Here is a 14,061-nt window from a genome sequence, read left to right as displayed (position 1 = left end):
AGGACTGGCAGCTTAATGTTCTGGGGTTCTGTTGTTTCAGACGTGATAGAGGGGGAGTGGCATTACTGGTCAGGGAAAATATCACAACTGTGCGTAGGCAGGACAGCCCGGAGGGCTTGTCTACAGAGGCCATATGGATGGAGCTGAGGAACAGGAAAGGTGTGACCACACTAATAGGGTTGTATTATAGACCGCCCAATAGACAGAGAGAATTGGAGGAGCAGATCTGTAGAGACTTAGCAGACCAATGTAAGAAACAGAAAGTTGTAATAGTAGGGGATTTTAACATTACTCATATTGACTGGGACTCCCACAGTCTGAAAGGGTTAGATGGCTCGGAGTTTGTCAAGTGTGTTCAGGAAAGTTTTTTAAAATCAATATATAGAAGTACCAACAAGAGAGGATGCAATACTTGGTTTCCTATTAGGGAACCAGACAGGTCAGGTGACAGAAATATGTGTAGGCGAACATTTTGGGTCCAATGACCGTAATGTCATTAGTTTCAAGTTAATTATGGATAAGGATAGGTCTGGTCCTCAGTTGAGGTTCTAAATTGGAGAAGGGTCAATTTTGTGGAAATGAGAAAGGATCTAGGAAGAGTGGATTGGGATAAATTGTTTTCTGGCAAGGATATGTTCAGTAAGTGGAAGTCCTTCAAAAGCGAAATTTTGAGAGTGCAGAGTTTGCATGTTCCTGCCAGGATTAAAGGCAAAGTCAACAGCCATAGGGAACCTTGGTTTTCAAGGGATATTGGCGATCTGGTTAAGAAAAAGAGAGAGGTGTATAGCAGGTATAGGCAACAAGGAAGAAATGAGGTACTTGAAGAGTATAGAAAATGTAAGAAAATGCTAAAGAAGGAAATCAGGAAGGCAAAAAGGAGACATGAGGTTGCTTTAGCAGATAATGTGAAGGTAAACCCAAAGGGTTTCTACAAGTATATTAAGAGTAAAAGGATAGTGAGGGACAAAATTGATCCCCTAGAAGATCAGAGTGATCGTCTATGTGTGGAGCCTCATGAGATGGGGGAAATCTTAAACAGTTTTTTGCATCAGTATTTACTCAGGAAACTGGCATAGCGTATATGGAAGGAAGGGAAACAAGCAGTAGTGTCATGGAACATATAGAGATTAAAGAGGAGGAGGTGCTTGCTGCCTTACAGCGAATAAAGGTAGATAAATCCCCCTGGGCCTGACGTGATATTTCCTCGGACCTCGAGAGAGACTAGTGTAGAAATTGCTGGGGCCCTGGCAGAAATATTTAAAATGTCCTTAGCCACGGGTGATGAGCCGGAGGATTGGGAGGTAGCTCATGTTGTTCTGTTGTTTAAAAAAGGCTCCAAAAGTAAACCAGGTAATTACAGGCCGGTGAGCCTGACATCAGTAGTAGGTAAATTATTGGAAGGTGCTCTGAGAGCTTGGATATACAAGTATTTGGACAGCCAAGGGCTGATTAAGGATAGTCAGCATGGCTTTGTGAGTGGTAGATCGTGTTTAACGAATCTTGTAGAGTTTTTCGAGGAGGTTACCAAGAAAGTAGATGAAGGAAAGGCTGTGTATGTTGTCTACATGGACTTTAGTAAGGCTTTTGACAAGGTCCCACATGGGAGGTTAGTTCAGAAGGTTCACTAGGTATCCATGGAGAGGTTGTAAACTGGATTTGAAATTGGCTGTGTGGGAGAAGACAGAGAGTGGTAGTGGATGATTGCTTCTCAGACTGGAGGCCTATGACTAGTGGTGTGCCTCAGGGATCTGTGCTGGGACCATTGTTGTTTGTTGTCTATATCAGTGATCTAGATGATAATATGGTAAATTGGATCAGCAAGTTTGCTGATGACACTAAGATTGGAGGTATTGTGGACAACGAGGAAGGCTTTCAAAGCTTGCAGAAGGATCTGGACCAACTGGAAAAATGGGCCAGAAAATGGCAGATGGAATTTAATGCAGACAAGTGTGAGGTGTTGCATTTTGGAAGGACAAATCAAGGTAGGACATACACAGTAAATGGTAAAGCACTGAGGAGTGCAGAGGAGCAAAGGGATCTGGGAGTTCAGATACATAATTCCGTGAAAGTGGCGTCACAGGTAGACAGCGTTGTAAAGAAGGCTTTTGGCATCCTGGCATTCATAAATCAAAGTATTGAGTATGGTTATGGTGAAGTTGTATAAGACATTGCTGAGGCCAAATTTAGAGCATTGTGTGCAGTTCTGGTCACCCAACTATAGGAAGGATATCAGTAAGATTGAAAGAGTGCAGAGAAGATTTACTAGGATGTTGCTGGGTCTTCAGGAGTTGAGTTACAGGGGAAGATTGAACAGGTTAGGACTTTATTCCTTGGAGTGTAGAAGAATGAGGGGAGATTGGATAGAGGTTTACAAATTGAGGGGTATAGACAGAGTAAATCCGAGTAGGCTCTTTCCACTTAGATTTGGAGAGATAAGTACAAGAGGATATAGCTTTAGGATGAAAGGGGAAAGGTTTAGAGGGAACTTCTTCACTCAGAGAGTGGTGGGAGTGTGGAACGAGCTGCCATCTTACGTGGTAAATGAGGGCTCACTCTTAAGTTTTAAGAATAAATTGGATGGGAGAGGTCTGGAGGGTTATGGACTGGGTGCAGGTCAATGGGACTAGCGGAATAAAGTTTCGGCACAGACTAGAAGGGCCGAATGGCCTATTTTCTGTGCTGTAATGTTCTGTGGTTCTGTCAAAAAGGTCAAGGTGTTCGATTGCACAACACATAACTGGATGGTGTATACTGAACAAATTGAGCAGTATTTTGAAGCAAATGAAATAGCCAATGAAAAGCAAGTGCCAGTGTTGCTGAGTGTAATAGATAGAAAAATGTATAGTTTGCTTAGAAGTTTGACTGTTCCAACTAAACCAGCTGAAATAAGCTTTGCTGATATCATGAGCATAATGCAGGAACACTTAAAACCAAAACCATTGATTGTAGAATGCTTTAGATTTCATAAATGGAATCAAAAGCAAGGAGAATCTATTTCAGCTTATGTCTGAGCATTGTCAATTCAGTGATAGGCCTAATGATGCACTGATGTTTAGTTTGTGGAATCATACTAGAAAACATTCAAAAATGGCTTCTAACTGAGGCACAATTCACATTTAAAAGAACAGTTGAAATCTCTGTATCAATGAAAATAGCATCTGGAGGTACAATTGAGTTGCATTCAGGAATGCAATTGAGCATGACCATCTAAACAGAAAAGTGAAACGCAGAAATTGCAACAAAGTCGGACACATACAGGAACGTGTCAGGCAGACAAAAATAAATGGACTGCACAGGGAAGAGAAAAAGATACAAAGTCAAGTTATAATTTCAAAAAGAGCATTAATCTGCATGCTGTTAATGAAAAATCTGATAATGATGAGAGTGACACAAGACTGGGTAGCCTTGAGACTTGCTATGTGAAAATTAACAAGAGACAAGCAATATGACTTACACCAGAAGTGAACGGCAAATTAACTCAAATAGAATTGGATACTGGCTCATTTGTTTCAGTCATTACACAAAATGAGTTTGAATGGCATTTCAAAGATACCGAACTGAAGACTGCGAAGTTCAAAGTACATTTATTAGAAAAGTATGTTTAACTATATACAACCTTGAGCTTCATCTCCTTACAGGCAGCCACAGAACAAAGAAATCCAATACAACACATTAAAAATACAGAAGACTGTCAAGCACCCAATGTGCAGGAAAAAAAAATCATACAAACAACAAAAGCTAGCAAACAGCTGAAGTTCATGAAAGTGAGTCCACAGCCGCAGAGCCAGTCCTTTCTGCAGCCGATCCAGTAGCCCATTAGTTATAGGCCACAGCCTCAGTTCAACGCAGAGACAAGCAACCCTTTCAGTCTGGCCCAGCGCTGAAGTAGTCCAAACCTAAGTTGTTCCTCACTCTCAGTCCCAAGCCCTGATACTTCACTATATTGGTGGGCCCCGCCAGCTTAATTTGGCCTGTATCCAACCTTTCCAATTTGAACTGACACTTAAATCAATCAAACCTCAGGTTGTTCCTTGCTCTTGGATCCGGGCTCAACTGCTTCAATACACTCTTGGGCCTGGGCCCCAACACTTCGGTTTAGCCCGTACCTGAGCTTTCCAATTAGACCAAGCACTTAAGTCAATCAAACTTTGGGCTCTTGCCCTGCTCCCTCAACTCTGCCTCACCTCGGTTCTGCTGCACTGAATGACCTCCAAGTCTATTCTAGCAATGGTCAAACCATTGGCTCATTCCCCACTGTCAGGCCTGGGTCCAGCTGCGTCAATTTGGCCCATACATGCCATGCCACAATTGTCCTGCACCAAAGATTTCAGCTTACACCGCAAAAATGCCAGGTCATACAGGCAGTTCAAACACTCAACTCTGAAAGGAGATTACAGTCTATTGATTGCATTGATCATTTACCAGAATAAAGTAGTTAGTTGTTTTTGCTACCGACAAGAAGTTGCTGTGCTTCACCAACCCCATCTTAAAATTAAATATCCAACTAAGAACTTACACCGGAGATAAGATAACTGCTATGGGAATAACATACATAATAGTGAAATACAGCAACCAACAAGCCACATTGGGCTTGTATGTGGTAAAAACAGGAGGGCCAGCATTGTGGGGTCGTGATGGGTTGAGACAACTACAATTTGATTGGAGAGCATGCCACATTCCCTACAATAGAGTCAACTGAAAGCAAATTAAGAAATGTACTGGATAATGCCACATAAGTGTTCAACATGGCACTTGAAAACTCAAACATATCGGGTAAAATACTGTTAAATGAAAATACCACACTCAAGTTTTACAAAGCCCCTCTATTTCCTTATACCATCCTTGATAAAGTAGCCAGTGAGCTAGATCACATGGAGACTGAAGGAATTCTTTTCAAGGTTAAGTGGACCCCATAGCAACACCTGTGGTCCCAGTAACCAAGAAGTATGGGTCTGTCAGTCAGGATCTATGGTGGTTTTAAGGTCACCATCAACTTAGTACTGAAAGTAGATCAATACCGCCCTGGTTAGAGGATATCTTTGCAAACCTTTCTAGAGAGTAACAGAATCGGAATCAAGTTTAATATCACCGGCATATATCATGACATTTGTTTGCTTTGTGGCAGCAGTTCAATGCAATACATGATAATATAGGGGAAAAAGTAAATCAATTACAGTAAGTACAGTGGTGCTAGAAAGTTTGTGAACCTTTTAGAATTTTCTCTTTCTGCATAAATATGACATAAAATGTGATCAGATCTTCACAAGTCCTAAAACTAGATAAAGAGAACCCAATTAAGTAAATAGCACAAAAAACATTAGACTTCCCGCTTTGCGAGGGCTCATCCTAACATCAACCTCCGAGACAGAGATCACAGGGTCACCAGGTACAGCCGGGATCTTCACAGCTGTAATAATATTCTCCCTTTCAATGTTGATATAGAAGGTGTTGAGCTCATCTGGTAGTGAAGCGACTCTTGCCATTCGTGCTATTGGGTTTCACTTTGTAGAAGGTAATGTCTTGCAAACCCTGCCACCGTTGACGTGCCTCTGATGTCTCCTCCAAACTTGCTCGGAATTGTTTCTTCACTCTTGAAATAGCCCTCTGCAAGTCATACCTGGTTTTCTTGTGCAGACCTGGGTCACCAGATTTAAATGTCACAGAATTAGCCCTCAGCAGACAACAAACCTCTGGGTTAATCCATGGTTTTTGGTTTGGGAATGTACAGCAAGTTTTCATAGCCACACACTCTCCACACAGGTTTTAGTAAAGTAGGTAACAACTGTGGCATACTCATCCATATTTGAAGATGAGCTGAATACAGTTCAGTCCACTCCATCTGTAAGTAGGCTTCAGGTAAGTCCACTTCAGCAAAGTGAGGCCTATTTACAAATGGAGATGGAAATAGTTATCTCAAAGATAGCAAACGTAGCATGGTAATGGTTTATGTAATGCAGTTAGTTATTTAAAATTAAGTTTTTAGATATTTCAATGTTAAACAGAGCAGCTTTGTAAGTTTCTGCCATGGTAGTGTAGCGATTAACACAATGCTATTGCAGCTTGGGACATCGGAGTTCAGCGTTCAATTCCAATGGACTCTTATTTCTATCTTGTGAAAGTAATCATGCCAGCTTATTTTCTTTGCACTTTTGTATCCTTCTGCCATTAAGTAGGCCAAAAAAAGAGCTAGAAAGGATTTATAATCAATATGCCTGCATAAACATTGACAATATTTCCTCTTATTTGATGATATTTGCCAGACAGGCAGAATCAATATAACTCTTTTGCAGTGCTACTATCTATTTATGTTTTTTAAATTCAGAAATACAGTGTGGAATAGGTCCTCCTGGCTCTTTGAACCGTGCCAACAGTAACCCACTGATTTAACCCTAGCCTAATCATGAGACAATTTACAATGACCTACTAACTGGTACGTCTTTGGACTGTGGGAGGAAATCAAAGCACCTGGAGGAAAGCCACACGTTCATGGGAAGGACATACCTTTATAGGTTAAAAATCTTGTCTGCTGTCATCTTTTTGGTTCAGTAACCTTATGAATTTTTGGGATTCCTTTAACTGTTATCTTGATTCATCAGTTTCCTAACTTGCATCCACACTTCAGCCCAGTGCTTAATGACCTGTATTAGATCTCAAATTTAAAATTTTCATGATTGTTTTAAGATCTTTCAATGGTCTCATTTCACCTGATTTCTGTATTTTCCCTTCAACTGGTTTGTATTTCCTTTTCCCCTTAACTTCTCACTTTCCCTTCCACCCCTTCCAGTCTGAATTTATATATTATTCCTCTCTCTCTCTATGCAGGAGCTTGTGTAGTTCGGCACAGGTTCTGCAAATGGGAGCAAACTTAAAATAAATAATTAAACTAATTTAAGATATCCAACTAATAAATGGTAAACCAGTTACTGCGAGGAGAATAATGTTGATATGAGATCATGGCATTTTGTTTAATATAGGCTACTAAATCTGTCAACACTATGCTTACCATCCTTATATGATCAGCAGAATACTGAACGTGTTCCTAGAATCACAGAAAGACGATACCGGTCATATTTCTGGCTATGAGGGATATAGAACTGGTAAGGGAGAACATTTACATGCTTCTCTCTATGCAGTCAGATGTAAGGACACTTCTTTCTTCCCTTAGTTTTTTTCTCTCCCTTCCTTTATTATTCTAACTATTTCCTTGTTTCTTTTCCTGTATCATCTCACCAGATAATAACAGTCCTTATCCATCTACCCGTCATAAGTTCTCCCTCTCCTTCTCACCCTCCCCTCAGCACCAATGTTTCGATCTTTGCTTTTTTATCATCAGTACCGGGGACAATTCTGAAGCTGTGTTTATAATTGATGGGCTTCTTCCCGTGGGTATATTGATACTGCTCTGGAGAAACAGATTTCCAAAGTAGTAACTGATTTATATATAAATAAACTAAATAAGTAGTGCAAAAAGAGAGCAAAATTATTGAGCTAGTGTTCATGGATTGTTTTATTGTCTGTTCAGAAGTCTGATGGTGGCGGAAAATAAGCTGTTTCTAAAGTGTTGAGCATGTGGCTTCGGGCTCCTGTACCTCCTCTCTGATGGTAGTAATAAGATGGGAGATTGGGGGCCATTAAATGATAGATGCCACCTCTGTGAGGCATCGGTTTGAAGGATGCAGGAAGATTACAAAACTGCTTAATATTCTTTAAGGATGAACACTACTCATAAAATTAAGCTTACAATTTTTTCCTTCGAGGAAAAACTAACAATTTAATGTTTTCTTTCAGGGGATTGTCATCACACCATTATTACTACTGCTGTTTGTGAGTACCAGTCATTTTGTTTTTTTTTGTTTCAAAAAATGCATGTCCAACTGTAATGCCCACAAGCTAATACTTAGTAATTTTTCATCCAAGCAGTGAACTATCAGTACAAATGAGCGTCGTGATGTTCTGATTAAAGGAATCTTGATTTGAACAAATGCTATGTAAATATGCCCAAGCACAATTACCAGTCAGCAAGAAATAACAGATTGTACACCACATAAAAGTATAAAAAAAAGTATATTTACTAATTTCAGCTTTATCAAACAGTTATTAAGAGAAAGAAAAAGTAAATAAAAGGGCCCATTACAGTTAGACTAGTCTAAATGTGCACATGACCGTTGGAGACGTCTCTTCGTAAAGCTGGGTATAACCGCTACTCACGGCACTGAATTCTCATCATCAATCACTGGCAGAACTTCCCATTGTGGACTTCCTCATTTTGTGAAGGATTCCTTACAATAGCATCTTCCCATTGAATTGAATTCTCAATCTTCTCTCCGCATCTCCCGCCTAAATACTACATATCGGACTCTGTCTTCAGAAAACTCTTCCTCACAGCTCTCTAACCTTCTTCCACATCCCACAATCCTGATTTGCAGCCTCACGTTCCCGAGTTGGACAACGTGCATTCTTATCTTCGCCGAACTCAAAACACACTTTACAATATGGCAGTCTGCTTTTCCAGAAAACTGCCAATGCAAATTACCTCACAGCATAGCAGTAGAAATCTTAACCAGGGCATTACGTATATAAGCAGAGAAAAGCTGTTCCCTTCATTAAATTGTTCAAGCATCAAGCCACACTTTGGTCAACATTTACAAAAGGGATGCATGAGAAGCTTTTTTATTAGCATGAAAGTTTATATAATTTGGAATTTACTCCCTATCAGAGAGATGGAAGTGGAACCAATCAGAAGATTGATAAAGAAATTGTATAGCCACTTGAGAGAATTGTTTTCAGGACTCTTCAGAAAGAAAGAAGAAATGCCACTGTTGGAATTGCTTTACTGGTGCTGAATAATTGTCTGCTGCTGTAACATAGGATATAAGTATAAGAACTTGCAGTTTGGATCAACCAGTCGATTTTTCCTTAATTAAATCCATCAGTGAAACTGTCTCTAATTCCCTCTTCCTTCTCTTAAATTCAGTCACACTCTTTTCTTACAGTTTCGACATTTTTATCACCATTCGGGTAAAGAATATTGAATTCTCTATTGGATTTTGTGGTAACCAGCTTTCACGATACCTTCTGATTCTGCTGTCTGTGTCAAACCGTTCTAACTTTGAAAGATTTAAAATAGATTTCTTAAGAGTGCTTGGATTACATGGGTATGTTTTTGTGTTTTGCAAATGAAAATTTTTGCCTGACGGGGGTCATGTTTGCAACAATTTCCAAACTGCATCGTGCCGGTCAGAAGTTTTCACCAGGTACTCTTGACAGTGGTTCAGCCTTTACATATCAACTGTGTACAAAGTGATATTATTCTTCATGCAATAATTTCCATTGGAGGCCTAATTCCTCCCTCTCACCTCCTTCACACACCACTTCTTGGGCCCTTGGCTGCCAGTGGAGCATAGGCCACTGATGACCTCCCTATGGCTGGAGTTCAACAATGTTTCTGTAATCCATTGAACCCACAAAATAGGGATTGGCCTATACAGCTTCACCAGAGCCCCATTGACCAGTTTTACCCATTTCTATCTCTAGCGACAGGGATGTGGGGTTGGACTTCGAGAAGCCCCCTAGGCAGGCAGGCAGGCAGGCAGACACACACACACACACACACACACACACACACACACACACACACACTCCTCCCTCCTCCCTCTCCCCTCCCCCTAAAATATAATAGTGTGGATGCCAAATAGAGGAAGGACTGCACATACTCATGTTTAAACAACATGAACAGAGACTAGATAAACTAATTAAATCTGGGTGAAGAAGGACTTTAAAAGTGACAGCGATTTAATTTTAAATATTATCTTTCATAATATGTATCCTTTATTAGTGACTTGGCTTGGCCCCAAATACAATCACAAAACTTTAGATTCCTTTATTTCACAAGTAATGTGAAGGGAAATAAAATGTCTATCATTACAGATAATATTTATTAATATTTTGTGGCTGGTCACCTTTTCCCCATTTTTATTGAAATCTTTGCTATAAAAATTGCCCTATCTAATGCTGGAAGAATATTGTATTTAATTAGCCACTTGAGAATCATTTCAATGGACTTCCTAGCCGCCTTATGCAGAAGATTACGTCTCCAGTTTAGTTTGTCTCTAAACTGGAGACAATCAGAGGATTGTCACTGATGCACTGCATCCCAACGTTGGAGTACCTACAGTGTGATGTTGAGTTCATCATCATGTTTGGCATTAACCTGCCTGTTATTGCAAGCCCATTGTTGTCACTTACCTTGACTGTATCAAGCTGTTGGCAAACCCTGAGCAGCAATAATAGTAAAAAGTAGGCAAAGGACTCCAGGCACTCATTAGAAAAAAAACTTTTCTTTCCTGGCATGGAGGACCAGAAATCACCTGGGGTAATAAAAATCTACATAGCTGATTGAAAGTATGGCATAACCAACTCTAAATGCAGTCCTGATCTGGCAGCAGTTACATTCTACCTTTATGATTCAACTGCCAGTTGAACACCTGGAAGTGAAACCTATGCTGGCCTGTACAATGTAGTCTACTGCAGCACAGCTAGTAGAAAGTGTGTAAAGAAGATTCCAATGCCAAATGAGACATGACAGAAACCACACTTTTATTTTGTTCCTGACTTCTTGGAATCATTTAGATTTTTGGGTATTGAAGTTCTGCCACTTTCAACTCATTTGAAAGCTATAAATCAGAACATCAGCAACCCCTTCACCTTTCTTGGAGTCATGGTATCATGCAAAATCTCCAGATAAAATTGTCGATGGGTTCAAGAGGAGTTAGTACTCTCCAGCTCTCCTGGGTGAGACCAGAGACAAAATAGTGTGCAAACCTAGTCAATTGTTCTATGCACAAACAAGGGAAAATCTGCGGATGCTGGAAATTCAAGCAACGCACACACAAAATGCTAGAGGAACTCAGCAGACCAGGCAGCATCTATGGAAAAGAGTATAGTTGACATTTCAGGCTGAGACCCTTCATCAGGACTGGAGAAAAAAAGACTATACTTTTTTCCATAGATGCTGCCTGTACTGCTGAGTTCGTCCAGCATTTTGTGTGCGTTACTTGCAATTATACTACTTTATGTTTGACCAACTTTTTGAAGTTCTGCTGTTCTTGTTTTACCTCATACCTCCTTACAAGAATTGCATTATGTGGATTTATTTATTCTGTTAGTAATTTTGATAATGTGACAGCAGAGCCAGCCAGGGTATTCAGGGTGTTTCAGTCATTCAGGGGATTGAGCTGTGGAACCACTTTGAATGAAACAATATACTTTGAGTGCAATTGGGTATCTATCCAAAGTATTTTGAATTACAACAATGATTGCACTCTAAAAGCACTTTACAGATTGCAAATCACTTTAAAATGTGATAAAACAAATGTTTTATAGTAAAAAAAGTTTTATTTTTCAACATCATTTATCAAAAATCTAACAACTAAACAAAAGAAGATCAATTCTAGTTTTACCAAAGCAAAACAAGAGCTGCCATGCACAATGTTATATTGTTCTCCTCGTCCTCCTCCTCTTCCTCCTGCTTATCGTCCTCCTCCTCCTTCTTCTTCATGGTTTGCAGATAGTAGATGGCTAGGTGAGTGATATACATTCTTCATCCACAATGTGCTGAGTTACACATGGATGATGGTTTGTTTCATCCCTCTACCCATATAGAGAATAGTGTTCCCTCCAACTCACCATCCTCCCCGTTTTTTGATCTTTTGGGACTGGAAAGGTCATTGTATGTGTTTTTGGTTGCTGGCCATCTTATTCAATTTCTCTTTAGACATTATATTTCTATTTTCTATCACTTTAACTAACTGTCATTCAATCCGCTTCTTCAAGTAATCAGTTGAGTGGAACTAATTTTTTCAAAATTGACTTCTGGCCTGCCACTGACTGAAACAGTATTGATGTTCATTCTTCCTGCACTTTATCTTAGTTGTCCACGTATATGAGCACGCATTCAACTGGATGCTCAGTTCCTGACTGGCGTCTAGGTTTACATGCATATCACCAGATCCTCAAACACACTCTGCTCTGAACTGTCATGCCAGGGAAAATACTGCTCTTCTTCTTGTGGAAAAAAGCAGGAGGCACAACAGGAGTCCAGATTTCTAATCCAAACCACTCCTTTAGATCATTCACAAGATATGGCTTAACTGTATATCACCAAGTTCTGATTTGTTTTTTCCTTCTTGTACAAAAGAGTACTTTCTGCTGCCTCACTTTTCCCACACTGCTCCACTCACTGATGTGTCACTATTCCTCCCACTCTCCTAGCCATTCCACATAGAGCCCTTTCACTGTTCTGATTACCACCCCTTTGTTCCTTTACTTGGTATTTCCACTTAGCTCTTCACTGCTCCACTCAATAACTCCTCATTGCTCCATTCTTGGTTATCTCATTGTCCAACTCACCATTTCCGTACAGATGTACTCATTACAGTGCTGCTACCTCTTTGATGGCTCTTCACTATTCGGTTGTCCTCTCTATTCCACTTACTGCCTCCCAGTTTGGTTCATATGCTACATTTCCAGTTCTCTTACCCATCTTCCCAGACCAATACTTTACCTCATTGCTATACAGTGAAAGATTGCTAGACGTCAATCCTACAGTTTAGCACTATTTCAGACCTGAGCACCCAGTACTCTGCTCCTGTGTTATGCAGAAATAAACCTGTGCTTACCAGCACTGCCACTGTTTTATTGTGAAAAATCTATACCAAATGTAAAATTATGCCAATAACTGGAGCTGTAGGGTCGGGCTGAGCTAATGGGGGGGGGGGGGGTAGTTCTCATGGTCCTTGAGTATCTCGGCCTTCAATTTGAGGTTCTTAGCTAACTTGGATCCCTAGTCCCAGAGTCTCAGTAAGCAGTGGGGAGGTGTCCTACCTCAGGTCTGCAGCACAGCCTCCACTGCATTCCTCCTGATTTCCATACATTTCTCCTGCTAATGTCATGAGTTGCTAATTTTAAGGAGTTGAGGACCCACAGCGGACATCAAAAATTCAGATGGGATAGAGGTGGGGCTGCAAAAACAGGTGACAGCGAGTGCAGGTCTGATTGGCCATTCCGCGACCAGATATGGCTCATAGATCTTTTGTAGTACACCAGAGTCATGGTGAATGTGGACCAACAATGATGAGGAATCATTGCAAATCTGCATTTGTAAGAAAATTGACATAGTCGCTAGCAAGTTGTAACTTTTGTCATTTACTGCATTACTAAATCATAAGTGTATATCTTTGTGTTATGTAATTTTAAGAAGAACAAATCTGTACTAGATCCCTTGTGTTTAAGATTGTGCTTAAATTATGCAATATCGATATATCGATAACTATAATTGTGAAATTGAACCAGTGATCTGCAACTAATACCCAGGTGAATCCAATGTACTTTGGCATAATTTTGCATCCTTTTTGTAGTTCATTTGGGTTCATTTGTAGTTCAAATCCTGTTCTATTGAAAAACTAATGATTTTTTATTTGTGAATTTAACAGTATACCTATATATAATATACCAAGTGTAAGAATGGAATCATGTAACCTTGATTCAATAAAATTTCTAAATAGAATCTGCCTTGAATTAAATGGGTTAGCCAACTCTTTCTCCTCTCTTTATTCATTATTGCATTTCAAAATATTACCAAACCTATGGTTTTTCGAAGAAGTTAGCAGGAAAGTTGATGAAGGCAAAACATAAAGGATGATGTCTAAATGGACTTTAGCAAGGCCTTTGGCAAGATCCATGGGAGGTTGGTCAAAAAGGGTCAGTTGCTAGGCATTTACAATGAGATAGTAAACCGGATTAGACATTGGCTTTGCGGGAGAAGCTAGAGTGTGGTAGTAGATGGTTGCCTCTCTGATTGGAAGCCCATGACTAATGGTGTGCCACAGGAATAGGTCCTGGTCCATTGTCATTTGTTATCTATTTCAACAATCTGGGTGTTAATGTAATAATATGGATAAGCAGATTTGTGACTGACTCCGAGATAGGGGGCGTAGTGGTCAGCAAGGAAGGCTATCAAAGCTTGCAATGGGATATGGACCATTTCGAAAAATGGACTGAAGA

General features: G+C 40.0%; 1 protein-coding gene across 2 annotated transcripts in view; it reads left to right on the top strand.

Moving 5' to 3' along the window:
• Positions 1-14,061, top strand: part of slc10a7 (solute carrier family 10 member 7) — a 205,996-nt gene that overhangs the window by 135,193 nt on the left and 56,742 nt on the right. For both annotated transcript variants that reach the window (XM_072256030.1, XM_072256033.1), the window contains exon 6: positions 7,789-7,824. In XM_072256030.1, the coding sequence (XP_072112131.1) occupies positions 7,789-7,824 (36 nt within the window). The remainder of the gene's footprint in view (positions 1-7,788; positions 7,825-14,061) is intronic.

This window comes from Mobula birostris, chromosome 4 (assembly GCF_030028105.1).
Source record: "Mobula birostris isolate sMobBir1 chromosome 4, sMobBir1.hap1, whole genome shotgun sequence".
Taxonomy (NCBI): domain Eukaryota; kingdom Metazoa; phylum Chordata; class Chondrichthyes; order Myliobatiformes; family Myliobatidae; genus Mobula; species Mobula birostris.
The sequence above is the reverse complement of the archived record's forward strand: the minus strand, read 5'-3'. Positions and strand labels throughout refer to the sequence as shown.